This window comes from Gorilla gorilla, chromosome 21 (assembly GCF_029281585.2).
Source record: "Gorilla gorilla gorilla isolate KB3781 chromosome 21, NHGRI_mGorGor1-v2.1_pri, whole genome shotgun sequence".
NCBI lineage: Eukaryota > Metazoa > Chordata > Mammalia > Primates > Hominidae > Gorilla > Gorilla gorilla.
This window is the reverse complement of record NC_073245.2, coordinates 50,737,854-50,754,401: the sequence shown is the minus strand read 5'-3', so window position 1 is coordinate 50,754,401 and position 16,548 is coordinate 50,737,854. Positions and strand designations below refer to the sequence as shown.

The following is a 16,548-nucleotide window of genomic DNA, read 5'->3' as shown; positions in this document are numbered from 1 at the left end:
AGACTGAAAACTGGAGATACCATTTGCCGAGCTGCTAGCAGAGACAAGACAGCTGAAGCGAAACAGATGAGCCATGTAGCTTACTGGTGAGGTTGAGAAGAAGCATCCCAAGACTCTACTTACCCTGAGCACATATCCAATCCTCACTGCTAGCCATGCACTCAAAGAACACCCCATCCAGGCTAGGATGGAGCAAGCTTATTTTTGTATAATGAAGAGTTTCTAGTGAGAAATGTCCCCTCCTTTCTCTCCATATCCTTCTTACTCTTTAAGACATGCATCAAGTTTTAGTTCTATGACACTTTTTTTTTTCTGAGATGGAATCTCACTCTGTCGCCAGGATGGTGTGATCTCGGCTCACTGCAACCTCCGTGTCCTGGGTTCAAGCGATTCTCCTGCCTCAGCCTCCTGAGTAGCTGGGACTACATGTGTGCACCATCACACTCAGCTAATTTTTGTATTTTTAGTAGAGGCGGGGTTTCACCATGCTGGCCAGGAGGTCTCGATCTCTTGACCCTGTGATCCGCCCGCCTCGGCCTCCCAAAGTGCAGCCACCGCGCCCAGCCCTATGACACTTTTAAGGGTACCCTGACCCACACATGGTCTTCTTTCTGAACTTATATTACTTCTAGTATTCATCATCAGCATAAGCACATGCTTCAGTAGCTGTATTCACATTTTTTAAAAATTTTCTAGCTATTAGCCAAACCTCCATCAAGTCACCGAAAGTCCAGCATTTGCATAGTGAGCAGGACTAAATGACAGAAAGCATTCTTCTAAAAATTCACTGAATGACTTAGGCCCACAGGAATAGAAACAAATCCAACTTCATTGTGCATGTCCCAAGCAAGCAACAGGCCACTGAACTCACAGAAGATGCTGGGATCTTGGTAACGGCTGACTTACACACGAATTTTCAAGCGGTTTTGCCTGCTACTTTACTAAGACCAAGATGCCCCAGCCCACACTAACTTGCCACTCCTCCTTTCTGCTTTTACATTTTCTGAGCCTTCATCTGCACATATCCTTTCATAAGCCCCATCTTTCCACGTGTACTATGGTTCCACCTAATTTCCACTAACTGTTCCATTCAGTCCACAAATGTGGCTAAGCTGCCTTCCTTCCCTCTTTCCAGTATGCTCACTTACAAGCCAAACAAAAACTCTCTCAACTTTCTCTGCTACTCTTTTTCAAGGTACCAAACTCCCTGTCTTTACCACTTTACTACACCAAAATTCTCAAAACAGCAGTCTTGGTGCCTTTTTACCCACCCTGTACTCTGGCTTGCAGCTCAAACTTGACCCATCCTCCCAGAGTCAGGTCCAGTGTCATTTTCCCTAAGAATGTTACTCTGACTTCCCCTTATCTGGAAGTATTCATTTTCTCCTTTCTACTCCCCAGCATTTTATTTATACCTCTTCTCTTGCAGCACTTATTTTCCACCTAATACTATAGCTATTTGTGTTCATATTTTATCTTCCCTACCAGACAAGATGGTAGACGTAGTGGTGACTAAATCAGACGTATCTTTAAGATCCTATTCTCAGTTGTTAAGAGAGTTCATAAATCTTGGTTGAATGAACCTATACTATGTAATATAAATGGTATAGCAGAGAATACAGTCCACTGAGCTGGAGAGCAGATCTAACAGTGTAACCACAAAGAGACAGACACCATCTCTGGACTTAGCTATCAAAGTGAGGGGGTACAGTAAGTCTAGCTCTAACACAGTATTACTTGAATTAACATCAAACGGTATAGAAAAAGGACTCAAACTCTCAACCCCAAGTTCCTAGTTTCTTTTGGTCTAAAAAACACGTGAAAAAAAAATAGAGATTTTCTTCCCATTTTATTTCTGGAGAAAAAGTATTCTAAAGGGGCTGCATCACGCAATGCTGAACAATCAGGAAGGAAATGAAACAACATGGATCACTGCTAACCCCATCTAATTCCTAGGCACAATCCCTGTGTGGTCACTTCCATACCATGTTAGGGTGGCTTCAGCAGCATCCTTTACCCTCATAGATGCAGGGTTTGGCTCCTTATCTCCTTTGTACTTGACCTCTTGCTCATTGTTCCTGGACTTACTTCCTGAGATACCCAGTTCCACAATCTCCAGTACTTCCTTAAGGCAGTCCTAAAAGCAGGAAAGGCAGATCAATTTTTGGAACACACCTTTCTCATGAGAAGACAAGGAAATCCATCCAAATGCTAACAGTGGTTGCGTTTTGGTGGAAGGGCTCCAGTTTCTTGGTAATTTCTTTAATGGATATATATTAACTTCATAGTAATATAATAAACTTTACACCCCCACCCCCCAATTTCTCGTTAAAGAACTAAATTTTGGTGTTAAGAGTGTTAAATAAATTCAATTCAACTTTCTTATAAAATTACTGAAGACTGTAAATCACAAAAGCACAAATCAAAGAGATTAAATAGTAATTCAGTTAAGCTTGGGATAGTGTAACCACAGAGAGACAGACACCATCTCTGGACTTAGCTATCAAAGGAGGGGGATGGTTTAAGACATAATATCCAAAGGAAATCTTGTCATTGACATTTTTAGGTAATTTCTGGTATTACAACTTCAGAAGCCATAATGAAAATGACTAAGATTTAATCAACAATATTATTCCTTAAACTACATAAAGGTTTCTATAAATATCCAAAGATCTCTCCTTTGATTTGCACTATGAATTCCTTATAACACCTGCTTCCCTATAAAGAAGACATTACACAGAACAATGGTAGGGAACATGGACTAGTTATCTGCATCCACTTGAGAATGAAGCAATGAGTATGAAGTAACATTTTTCGATAGAAGCAACCTTTATAGATGAGCTGTGCTCTAGGTTTGCAGCCTGGCAATCATCTGCCCTTCTTTGTTTGGTGAAGGGTGACCAAAGTGCCTACTAGCTATCTCCAGGCTACCATCCTTTCAAGAAAGAACAATCTTGATAGTTCAGATAAATTAGCCAAGGTCTCATCTTTCTAAACAATTTCTCTATGAGTTAATTTGCAACCAAATATAAGCAAAATGACAGTTTTCAAGTTGTACCCAAAAGGACAAGTGTTCCACTGTAATCTAACAAGTATTTTCAGTTTAAAGTGTGCAATACTGTATTTAAATTTAGATATTCTCTTTCAAAAGGCATTTTGCTAGCATACATTTTTGTTTTTACTTAATGGTTTAAAATAAAATAAACTCACCTTTTCATCAAGCATATCAGGGTGCTCTGTCAGCCAGACACAGAGACACTGAAAAGCTGCCACTATCATGGAGTGCAGATCCCTGGAGTGTAAAGGAGCTGGCCGACTACACTGATACACAATGTAGGTGCACACAGAACTGATGGCTCGCTTCCGGTCTCCTGAGTCAACCATCACTTTTACCTGAGCATATTCATTTGGAGAACAAAAACAATCAGCCAGGAATTACTGTACCAATTTCAAAGCATTTGCACTGAAGCTTGACCTATTTGACAGTGTCATACACTACAGGAATCCTTGCTTTTTTATATTATTTATATACAGGAACAGATTATTTCAGATGTACTGTAATACTCCACAAAAAATAGTGGCATTTTTCAAGTGCTCAAACAGTATTTCATTTTAGCATAGTTTTTCATGCCCTAAAACCCAAACCCATTGGGTATACCTGTTCATCACTGCCAGAGACTGAAAGAACATGGGCACATTTTTAAACCCCTAACCCAACCTCACAGTGATGCACTAGGCTCTGCAGAAAGTTCTGTGCAGCTGCTCAGGGCATAATTGTCATAAATTGCCCAATATTTCAAGTATACAACTGGTCAATTCTGACATAAGTATGAACCTGTGAACTATCACCACAATCAACAGCGGATGTATCTATCACCTCCAAATCTCTTCATGCACCTTTGTAATCCTTCCTCCCACTCCTCTTTGCCCCTCTCCCTAAGCAACTGCTGATCTGCTGTCACGATAGATTAGCTTGCATTTTCTAGAGTTTAAATAAAGTCATATAAAGATCATACAATATGTACTTTTCTTGGTCTGGTTTCTTTCACTCAGCATAGTTATTTTCAGACTTAGCTACACTTTTGGGTGTATCAATTGTTCATTCATTTCTATTGCTGAATAGTAGTCCACTGCATGGATATACCACAATTTATCTAGTTACTTATTAATGGACATTGGGTTGTTTCCAGCTTCTGGATATTATAAATACAGCTGCTATAAACATTCATGTACAAGGTATTTATATCGATAAATGTTCTCTTATCTCCTAGGAGTGGAATTATTGGGTCATATGTAGGTGTATGCTTACCTTTTTAAGGAACAGCCAAGCTGTTTTCCAAAATGGTGGTTCCATTTAACATTCTCGTCAATAGTTCCTCCACATCCTCACCAACATTTGGTATGACCAGTCTTTTATATTTCAGCCATTCTAATAGATTTGCAGTGGTATCTCATCATGGTTTTAATTGAATTTCCCTAATAATTAATGATATTGAGTATTTTTTCATGTGCTTATTTGTCATCTGTATATCATCTCTGATAAAACATCTATTCAAATCTTTTGCCCAATTTTTAATTGGGTTGTTTGTTGTATTATTAAGGGCTTTTGCTGTTGCATTTTGTCGTCTTAAAAGATTTTATTAAAGGTCTTTACAAGGCAACATCCAGACTCCAGATCCAGCTGCCAAGGAGACCCTATTACACAGTTGGGGCTGGGTAGAGCATGGCTTCCTAACCATCTGTCCTGAGATGGGCATGGAGAATAGTATCTCATCTTTAGGGTCTACAGTGCTCATGTGGTCAGGCAGGGGATTCTTGAGGCCAATCTTACCACTTGGGCCCAGGATGCCTGAGCTTCACTCTGATGCCCAGCACACCCTGTCTTAGCAGCACATGGTGGATGGCAGTATCAATGCAGTAGTTAACAAGGTCTCTGCTGTGGATCATCAGATCACACACAAAAGTTCATGAATTCAGTTCTCTGTCCTTAGAGTTTCCCTGACACCATGACGTCGTAGCTCTTGCCCCACTCTCCATAATGAACCACAGCACACTACAGAAGGCTCTCCTCACAGCAAACCCTAATAGTAGTTTACAGCACAGACTCTGTCTGGGCAATGGCATAGAGAATTATTTTAGGCCACCTTTTCAGCATAAAGCTTTCCCTGCCCTCAAGGAAGCCAAACCTCTTCTGAACTATCTCAGCCAATTCACAGATCCGGTGGTTCTTTTCACCAAGAACACTCTGCATCCTGGAGGCTAAGGTAGTGATATCTGTCCTGGTTGGTATAACTTGGACCTCAGCTCCAGAGCAGTCACCTTCTGCAAGCTTCTGAGTGAAGAATTCACTCAGTTTATTTCTGAAGATGCTATCAAACTTCCTCTTCTTAGAAATGTTCACCACCATATTGCTGCTGTGCACCACCAAAAGGAAAGGCTATTATTGAGTTCTGAGAGTTCTTTATGTAATCTGAATACAAATCTTTCATCAAATATATGCTTTGTAAACATTTCCTCCCAGCCTGTGATCTGTCATCTCATTCTTTTAACAGTGTTTACTAAAGAACAGCAGTTTTAAATTTTGAAGTCCAACATATCAGTTTGTTCTTCTAGCGTAACACCTAAGAAATCTATCCCAAGGTCACAAAGATTTTCTCCTGTTTTCTTCTAGAAGTTTTATTGTTTAGGTTTTATATATATATTTTTATGTAATAGAGACAAAGTCTCACTATGTTGCCCAGACTGGTCTCTTCCTGCCTCAGCCTCCCAAAGTGCTGGGATTATAGGCATGAGTCACCGTGCCCAGCCAGTTTGAGTTAATTTTTGTTCATAGTGCAAGGTATGAATCAAAATTTTTTGGCTTTTTTTTGTGTGTATGACTATCCAATTGTTTTATAGTACCTCTGGTTGAAAAGACCACCCTTTCTCCTTTGAATTACCTTTGCACCTTTGTCAAAAATCAGATGACCACTTAAGTATGGATACACTATTTTCTTCCACCGATCAATTTGTCCACCCCTATGCCAATACCAGGCTGTTGTGTTACTGTAGCCTTACAGTAAATCATGAAATCAGGTAGTGTTAGCCCTTTATGAATTGCTAGGCAGGTCCAGAGCAGTGCTCCGTCTAGGACTAATTATTGCTTACTACTGAGTGTACTAAAGGTCACAGGAAACAGTACCTTGCTCTCAAAGACAGTGTGGTCCTGTATGTCTCACAAATGGCTGTTTTTTATTTTCTGTACCAGTAACTGCTTCTCGCAAAGTTATGATGTCCATCCTGGAGGATCTTTGAGGTAAGCTCTAAGTGGTGGTAAGAACACCTTAGGTTTTATTGCTTATTTTGTTTCTTACAGCTTAGGTAAGTCACAGCCTCTGACAACTATTCCCATAACTGAAAAATAAGGATTTGAACCATATCATCCCAGACAGTAGCACCTGGTTATCAGCTCTTTGTTCACAAAATATTTTATGTATTTCCTCAATTATATATTATATGTAAGATAATCCTGCTCATCTTACTGACAAGAAAACACCTAGATGTTAGAGAAAATGCAAAGAAAGTGAAACTCTCATACACTGGGAATGTAAAATGATTCAGTTACTGTGAAAAACAGTTTGGCAGTTCCTCAAAAAGTTAAACATAGGGTTACCATATGACCCAGTAATTCTGCTCCTAGTGTACACCCAAAGAACTGAAAACTGGTATTCAAACAAATACATGTACATACATGTTCACAGCAGCACTACTGACAACAGCCTAGAGATTAAAACAACCCAAATGTCCATCAAGTGATAAATGGGTAAACTGGGGTATATACACACAATGAAATATTATCCAATCATAAAAGGGAATACAGTTCTGACACATTCTACAACATAAATGAAACTCAAAAACATTACATTTAGTGAAAGAAACCAGACACAAAAGGTCACACATTGTATGATTCCATTTATATGAAATGTCCAGTATAGGTAGACCCATTGAGATGAAATGGTGGTTGTCAGGAGGGGGTGGGGAGACTGAAGCAAAACTGCTTCATGGGTATGGGGTTTCCTTTAGGGATGATAAAAACATTTTGGAACTAGAAGTAGAAGTTGCTCAACATTGTGAATGTACCAATAGTCACTGAATTGTTTGCTTTTAAATGGCTAATTTTATATTACACAAATTTCATCTCAAAAGAATACACTTAGAGAAGCACAAATGACCACCAAGTTCTAAGTTTCCACAAAACTGAAGTAACGGCTGGGAAAGAAATCTAAAAAGTGTAGCCAAGGCCAGGTGCAGTAGCTCACACCTGGAATCCTAGCACTTTGGGAGGCCAAGGCGGGTGGATCACCTGAGGTCAGAAGTTCGAGATCAGCCTGGCCAACATGGTGAAACCCCATCTCTACTAAAAACACAAAAATTAGCTGGCTGTGATGGCGTATGCCTGTAATCCCAGCTAGTTGGAGGCTGAGGCAGGGGGATCGCTTGGAAGCGGAGGCTGCAGTGCGACGAGTTTGCACCACTACACTACAGACTGGGCGACAGAGCAAGACTCTGTCTCAAAAAAAAAAAAAAAAAAGGTGTAGCCAATTTTCACTTATCTCTGATAATGGAGGATGGCAGAGCCACAGGTAATCCCAAATGGCATACATTAGGATAATCATTTTTTACAAAATCAATATGCATTCTAGTATTATATGCAAATAAATAAATGGCAAGTATTGAAATGTTTCCTATAATTTAACGGTAAAAACCTCATTCATACTCTTTGAACCTATTTTTAAAAAGTAAAGTTCATTTCATAGAATATCACTTGGAGGCTCAATTTTGTACACTTTGGATATAAACTATGTTTGAGCATGATCAACACTAAAATACCCACACAAGGGGTTAAGAGATACAGAAAAAACAGCCAAGGCCCAAGGCTGTTGGGTTAAAATAAAAGGACTGTCTTCCTCACCTTTGCAAGGCCAGAGAGGAGCTCTAGAGCTGCCAGTGATATGCTCATGTCTTGGCGCCATTGGGAGTTGAGTCTCTGGGTGACGAGATGAATGCTGCGAATCAGGAGCCCAGCAGCTGAATCTGTATTAAGAGCTAGGATATAACCCCAATGCCACATCCCACAGGGAGGGAAAACAACTAAGCATTAGTAACGAGAAGCACAGCATCCACTAGGCACAGACCACAGCAGCCACAGTGAGAACGACGGGCACCCACACAGTGCTACGCTCCCCACCCCACTGGGTTGAGTGCCAAGCCCGACTACACGGTGCACAGGCACATGTGCTAGACCAGAGCAGCTTCTAGTTCCCGGTTCACGCACTTTCACACAACCGTGGGATTTGGCAGTTTCAGTGTCATTTTCATAACAACGTAATTTAAAGTTTCTAAATTATCAACTCATAGAGAGCTACATTTTCAAAAAGAGTGATGAAAAGGCTATCAATTATTTCCTTGAAACTTTATAGAGGAAAGTTCTAATTTTACGGCCTCCTCAGATGCTAGGAATTACTCTGAAGCAAGCATCTGTTGAAATTACTTACAGGGTTTAAGCCATCAAAACTCACATGCAATGCCTTTTCAAACATACTTTAACATTTAATTCTCCAGGATTACTTTAATACTTCTAAAAAAATTAAATAACCAAGCCACCATATTTTTATTTGGGCTCCAATCTATATGTAAAAGCAATCACCAGTTAGCTAATAGGAAATTAGGAAAAATTAAATAAGGACAAATTAAACTGAATTTATAAAGGAAGCTTTAGGGACATTATACCTGTCGATCCTATCAGAAAGAGGGCAGTGACAACAGAAAAAGGAATGATCATTAAAGAGAGACACTCATGCGACACTAACACAAATCAGGATTTCTTAGTAAAAAATATTTTACGACATTACAAGCAGAGCTCACTAACACCAGCTCAAAATGCTGAAACAAACAATAATCACTTAAAACATTTATATTAGAACACATGCAGTAATGAAAAATTTCTTTTTTTGTTTTTGTTTTCTGTTTTTTTTTTTTTTTTTTTTTGAGATGGAGTCTCACTCTGTTGCCCAGGCTGGAGTACAGTGGCGCAATCTTGGCTCACTGCAACCTCTGCCTCCCAGGTTCAAGAGAGTCTCCTACCTTGGCCTCCAGAGTAACTGGGATTACAGGCACCCACCCCCACCCCCAGCTAATTTTTGTATTTTTAGTAGAGATGGGGTTTCACCACGTTGGCCAGGCTGGTCTCGAACTCCTGACCTCAGGTGATCCGCCCACCTTGGCCTCCCAAAGTGCTGGGATTACAGGCGTGAGCCACTGCGCCCAGCCAGTACTGAAAAATTTATTTAGCTTAAACGTGTTTCAGAAAGCATGAAAAATAATTTTCAACCTATAGAATACCTAAATCTACATACACAGTGAATAAGATAATTTAAATAACTTCTTCATGAATATAATATTTAAATGTGTCAAATATCCACATAATGGCTTTATGTATATCTGACATGTTCAAGGATACTTGTTGCAAACTTAAACCATAGAAACATGCCTCATGAATTCATGAACTCATGAACATGGCTCATGACATGCCTCATGAACCTCATGAACATGGCTCATGAACTCTCCAGATGATTAAAAGATTAAACTCACATCTAAGAATCTAGGTATCACTCCAATCTAGCTGGATAAGTGCTCACAGATTTAATACACTGTTAGTACTTGTGTAGAAAAACATAAAGGTACCCACAAACTCACAGAATCCATAAAACAACTGCCCAAGGTAGGGGACAACCTTGTATAGGATGCTTGGCTGGCAAATGTTATAGTTGGCAGGGCAGAAAATAAAAATGTTTCAGGGCTAAAGAATCTAGTGAGCTATAGTAGGGGGTACACAGGTTTTAACATGAAGACATGCTCTCCTCTGGGCTGCTATCTAATCCATCCCCCATCACCCTCCTTGCCACACTGCAATAACTGGCTTATTGGACATCTCTGCCACTACACTGTGAGCTCTGAGGCAGAGCCCACATCTTATTTGGTTCTCTACCACCACACATAGTAGAGAATTCAGAAATGTTTACTGATCACCCATTACTATCAATTATACAACCTAATATACTACCCCAAATCTAATATACTACCCAAAAGCTATACAGCTAAATTAAAAAGATTTGTTTTTTCTTAGCTTCTTAAGACTGACATCCTCTCTATTATACTTAAGTACATAAAAAACATGAACATTAAAATTTTTAATGTTGTTTTATAAATGTAAGCATTAAAGTCATTCAATTAAACTTTGAATTTCAAAAGAAACACGACTAACCATAATCTCTTAAGAGAGCTTGAGCAGGTCTCTCACTATCGGGAGTCGTGGGCTCCGTGCTTCCACCACTTGCTGAACTAATACCACTATTGGTGCGACTATGACTCTTCAGGTTATTTTCTCCACCACCCTAGTCAAATGAAAATGAATCAAGTGAGGATTACATCACAGTTTACAAGCATAAATAAAGGTCAATCATTAAAAACCATGTTGATAAAGCAGAACGTGCCAACTGAATAGTACAAACTGACAGTAACAGAAATTGACAAGGGATTAAAACCACTGTGGTATTTTTACACACACACATCTACTGGAGGGTATGAAGGATTTGACTACTACAAGTGCCCATACTGGGGTCTTCTTTGCCACTATTTACAAAGGGCTGGCCCAGCTTTTTCATCTTTACTAGACTTCACTAGATTCCAGGTCCTTAAAAAGAATACCCTAGTGCCTCCCAAGTAAAACCTCAGAACAGAAATATAAGCTTAAAAAGCATGAATAACGCCAGGTGCACTGGCTCACACCTGTAATCCTGGCACTTTGGGAGGCCAAGGCAGGTGGATCACGAGGTCAGGAGATCGAGACCATCCTGGCTAACACAGTGAAACCCCATCTCTATTAAAAAATACAAAAAAATTAGCCGGGCGCGGTGGCAGGCACCTGTAGTCCCAGCTACTCGGGAGGCTGAGGCAGGAGAATGGCGGGAACCTGGGAGGCGGAGTTTGCAGCGAGCAGAGATTGCACCACTGCACTCCAGCCTGGGAGTCAGAGCAAGACTCTGTCTCAAAAACAAAACAAAACAAAACAAAAAACAAAAAGGCATGAATAAACAAACGGCAACTTTCAAATACAGTTATATCAGAAAACACAAACAGTAAAATACTAGGGTTAATTTTAACTCCCGTATGTATAGGGGCTAATAAACCTGTTAGACTTCCCTCATTTTTCCCCCATATAAACACAGTTCATTATATTCAGATCAGTAAATTATTATTCACCATCTACTGAGACACGAATGTAATTTCCGTAATAATAATTTGATCACCCATCCTACATCTACTCAGCTTACTACATCTACCCAACTTACCCCAGTATACCCTATTAACCCCTCCATTCTCTTGCCTATACTCCAAGTATAGGGAAGATATATCTTGAAGACAAAGCAGAGAGCACTGGAAGTCTCTGAGAAGCATTTTTGATTTAGAAGCATTGGTGCTTTGAGGGACCTGCAAACTTAGGTCTAGAGGGGTTAGAAAGAATTGATGGGTAAGAAAAAGTTAAACTAGTTGCTTGCTGGCTAGGGCTTTTCCTAGGTTATTCAACCAAGTTTGCCACCACAGCGAAACAAGTGACAGTTTTAAGCAGACACTGTTCAGGAATAAAGACTGGATTTAGCTGTAGTTTCTCTCATACGGAATATCTCGAGAACCTGATGTACAGCTGAAGAGGCACTGAAAAGCAAACCTCAAAATATACATTATTTTTAAAAAGAAAACTTCTGAGCCAATGAGCAGGATTTACAAACCAAAGGCCTTTAAAATTCACAAAGATGGACATTCTGGAATATAGTTTACATGAAATTCAAAAGCGATATTCTCTGACAGATTGCATGTATGCTTCTTACCATCTCCATCTGGCAACCAATGGCTTCCAAAAGTGCTGAATCTTGAACAATATTTAACATTGCCCCTACAACAACAATAAAACAGTATTTTATATAAAATACACAAGAACACTAAAATGCCTAAGACATTTTATATGATTAATAGTAGAGATAAGAATATAATTTTGGTTGAGCATTCCTGAAATACCCATGAAATTACAGTTGGCTCTTAAACAAGAGCTTGAACTGTACATATACAGGTTTTTTTCAATAAACATGTTAGAAAGTTTTTTGGAGATCTGTGACAATTTGAAAAAACTCCCAAACTGCATAGCCTAGAAATATTTAAAAAAAAAAAAAAAAATGGCCAGGCACAGTGGCTCATGCCTATAATCCCAGCACTTTGGGTGGCCGAAGTGGGGCGGGAGGTCAAGAGTTCGAGACTAGCCTGGTCAACATGGTGAAACCCCATCTCTACTAAAAATACAAAAATTAGCCGGGTATGGTGGTGTGAGTCTGTAATCTCAGCTACTCAGGAGGCTGAGGCAGGGGAATTGCTTGAACCTGGGAGGCGGAGGTTGCAGTGAGCCGAAATTGCACCACTGCACTCCAGCCTGGACAACAGAGCGAGACTTCATCTCAAAAAAAAAAAAAAAAGAGAAAGAAAAGAAATATTTAAAAAAGTATAAAAAGTTAAAATTGGCCGGGCATACTAGCTTATGCCTGTAATTCTAGCACTTTGGGAGGCCGAGTCAGCAGGATTGCTTGAAGTCCTAGGAGTTTGAGACCAGAGTGGGCAACAAAGCAAGACCCTGTCTCTAAAAATAAATAAAAAATAAAAAGCTAAAATTTATCAAAAAACTTACGTACACAAACACTTACAGACCATACATGATGCCATTTGCAGTCCAGAGAAATGTAAACAAAGATGTAGTATTAAATAACTGTATAAAATTAGCTGTAGTACATACTGCACTACTGTAATCATTTTGCAGCCTCCTCCTGTTGTTACTGGGGTGAGCTCAAGTGTTAATGAGTATGCTGCTTAAAATACAATGTGACGCTAACCATCTCCATGTGAGTAGTTCATCTCTCTAACAGACTGAATACTGCAGTAAATTGCATACCATGGTTCTCACATGTTTTCATCATGTTTACTGCAACACCATGAACCTTGACTAACACCATGGGACCCATAGGAAGTGCCACTAGTGATACTGGAAGTGCTCCCAAGAAGCAGAGAAAAGTCATGACATTACAAGAAAAAGCTGAGTTGCTTGATATGTACTGTAGATTGGGGTCTACAGCTGCAACTGCCCAACAGTTGAGATGATTTATCTTATAAACAGACAATTTATGGTATCAATAAATATAGTACTATAAATGTATTTTCTCTTCCTTATGATTTTCTTTTTTTTTGAGATGGAGCCTCACTCCGTCACCCAGGCTGGAGTCCAGTGGCGTGATCTTGGCTCACTGCAACCTCCACCTCCCAGGTTCAAGCAATTCTCTGCCTCGGCCTCCGAGTAGCTGGAATTACAGGCGCCTGCCACCACGCCTGGCTAATTTTTTTTTTCTTTTTTGTATTTTTAGTAGAGACGGGGTTTCACCATCTTGGCCAGGCTGGTCTTGAACTCCTGACCTCATGATCCACCCACCTCGGCCTCCCAAAGTTCTGGGATTACAGGCATGAGCCACCACGCCCAGGCTTTATTTTTATTTTTATTTTTATTTTTGGAGACGGAGCTTTGCTCTTATTGCCCAGGCTGCAGTGCAATGGCACGATCTTGGCTCACTGCAACCTCCGCCTCCTGGGTTCAAACATTCTCCTACCTCAGCCTCCCAAGTAGCTGAGACTACAGGCATGTGCCATCACACCCTGCTAATTTTTGTATTTTTAGTAGATACAGGGTTTCACCATGTTGGCCAGGGCGGTCTCGTGAGCCACCCACCTCAGCTTCCCAAAATGCTGGGATTACAACATGTATTTCTTAATAAAATATTCTTTTCTCCAGCATACTTTATTGTAAAAATGCAGTATATATTAATAATATGCATAAAATACAAAATATGTGTTAATCAACTGGTATGGGTAAGGTTTCTGGTCAACAGTAGGCTATCAGTAGTTAAGTTTTTAGGGAATCAAAAAGTTATATGTGGATCTCAACTACTCAGGGAATTGGCATCACTAACACCCATGTTGTTCAAGGGTCAACTCTACTAATAAATCCACTGATTGGTCAGAAGAGACTCTTTAAAAATTCCTTAATTCTGGCCGGGTGCATTGGCTCATGCCTATAATCCCAGCACTTTGGAAGGGTAAGGCAGGTAGTTCATTTGCTATCAGGAGTTCAAGACCAGCTTGGCCAACATGGTAAAATCCTGTGTCTACTAAAAAATACAAAAATTAGCTGGGCGTGGTGGTGGATGCCAGTAATCCCAGGTACTCAGGAGGGTGAGGTGGGAGAATTGCTTGAACCCAGGAGGCAGAGGTTGCAATGAGCCAAGATCATGCCACTGCCCTCTAGCCTGGGTGACACAGCGAGACTCCATCAAAAAAAAAAAAAATTCCCTAAAATAAATCTGGGCCAGGCACAGTGGCTCACACCTGTAATCCCAGCATTTTGGGAGGCTAAGGAGGGAGGACTGGAGAAGCCCAGAAGTCCAAGACCAGCCTGGGCAACAGAGCAAGACCCTATTCTAACAACAACAAAAAATTAGCCAGGTGTGGTGGCACACGCCTGTGGTCCCAGCTACTTCAGAGGTTGCGGCAGAAGAATCACTTGAGTCCAGGAGGTTGGGCTGCAGTGAGCCATGATTGCACCACTGCGCTCCAGCCTGGGCAACAGAGCAAGAACGTGTATTTAAAAAATAAATAAATAAATAAATAAATAAATAAATAAAAACTAAATACATAAAAATAAAATGAATGTGAAGGTCAAACTTGCTTTATATAAAAACATGCTCATTATCAGATATTTTTTAACTGGTGTAAAAGACCAGATGTAAGCATCTCAATTTCAAGGGTAATACAAACTAAGGAAAATATTATGGAATACTTTCAAAACTAGGTTCTAGTCTTAAAAATAAAACAAACATTACTGTCTGTTTTTTCTACAGGGAAAAAGAAACAAATAAATAAAACAAAAATTACAAAATAAAGTCACAGCAATACCTTTCTGACCACACTGCTTTTTAAGAATGATTAAAGCCACACAGTCTGGGGCTTGTTGACATCTGCATACCCTGAAGTAAGCTTCATTTATTTATTATCAAGGAAACCATTGTCCTGGAAAGGCTAGGAGAGAAATGAGATGGTGAGCCTAATACACTGCTTCTCATCCCAGTGGGAGGTACTCTTGCCCACTATGGATAAAGAGAAGATGGAAAGAGCTTTGCCACTTTACGGCAAGAGTAACAACTGACTCTTCCTTGGAAAGTACATAGGGAGTGCCTCAGAGCAAGGGTGTCTAACAAAACCAAATACTGCTTCAATCGTAGAAATTATATGATTTCAAGCAAAATTATGTTATTTAAATAACCTAAAACATTGTAACTTGGAGGTTCTCACATATCAAAACATCCCCCTCCACATAAACCACCCTCTGTGTTCAGAATGTATCTGAGATAGTATCAATGCCACTGGTAGACTCTGGTTCCAAACCTTGGTCAGACTGACCACATTGACTTCAGAAGGTCTCTAAAAGCCCAGCCTGAACAAGAATATAGCTATACATCATAACTGAGAATGTAAAGAGCAAAAAACTCCATTTGTGAGTCTAGAAAATCGTGTCCACAATTAATGGCTTTTGAGACTTACGAAACCCTAAAAAAATTTTTGCCCAGCTACAGACAACTCCAGTCACCTACTAATTAGGTGTCTCTGGATAAATATGGTTCTTGGCCGTTGTGACCCATCTCTTCAGGATCTGTCCCTCAGTTTTAGAGGCCTTTTAGAAACCATTTCAAGGATTGTGTTCCTGTTGGAAGGACATACACCCCACCTCCTCTGGGGGCATAAGGGCTTAAAGGGAATGTCTGATCCCACTTTTGAACAGATAAAAATCTAAGATGCTAGGAAGAAGCTGAATTCTAGTCTTGCTAATGAAGAGAAGAAAGAAAGCCTCTAACCACTGCCAAGGTCAAGTCATCCTCAGAGATCAATTGCTCCATAAGCGGGGAGTTCTAACTGCCACCCAGGTTTGTGGGCTGGGATGGTATTTGCATTCACATGGTTCAGTGGGGACTCCTGTTAGGTGGCTGAGGAAAGCCCTACTTTCCTAAGAGCTTCTACTGTCAAGGGTGGTGATCTCAATACCCAGGATTGCACTTCAGTGGCACTGAGATACAGAAGCAACAACTGAAAACCCTTTGCTTTCAAATGTAATACATTGCTGTTTACCCAATTTGAACATCAGATTAGAGGAAGAAAAGAAGAGCTCCTCTGTTCATCAGGGTCTCTCTGAAGATTTTCAGGGAGATAAGACTGTCCCTTAGTGCTAACACTAGATTTGTCAATCACCAAATACCTTATGATATATTTTGAAAAACATGTAAAAAGGGGGGAGTTTAAGCATTTAAGCAAACAAGATAATTTCAGGTTTTGTGCTGTGAAAAAAATGATGAAATAAGATAATCTTTA

The 16,548-nt window shown here is 40.0% G+C and overlaps 1 protein-coding gene across 4 annotated transcripts in view; it reads right to left on the bottom strand.

Annotated features, from left to right (window-relative positions):
* RALGAPB (Ral GTPase activating protein non-catalytic subunit beta) overlaps positions 1 to 16,548 on the bottom strand; it is a 105,964-nt gene that overhangs the window by 35,804 nt on the left and 53,612 nt on the right. For 2 of the 4 annotated variants that reach the window (XM_055373230.2, XM_019017374.4), the window contains exons 14-18: positions 11,928 to 11,992; positions 10,304 to 10,433; positions 7,952 to 8,073; positions 3,211 to 3,393; positions 1,986 to 2,137 (exon numbers count right to left, since the gene is read on the bottom strand). In XM_055373230.2, coding sequence (XP_055229205.2) covers positions 1,986 to 2,137; positions 3,211 to 3,393; positions 7,952 to 8,073; positions 10,304 to 10,433; positions 11,928 to 11,992 — 652 coding nt within the window. Of the gene's footprint in view, positions 1 to 1,985; positions 2,138 to 3,210; positions 3,394 to 7,951; positions 8,086 to 10,303; positions 10,434 to 11,927; positions 11,993 to 16,548 lie in introns of all 4 variants that reach the window. The other 2 variants (XM_019017373.4, XM_004062139.5) reach the window with 1 other exon arrangement.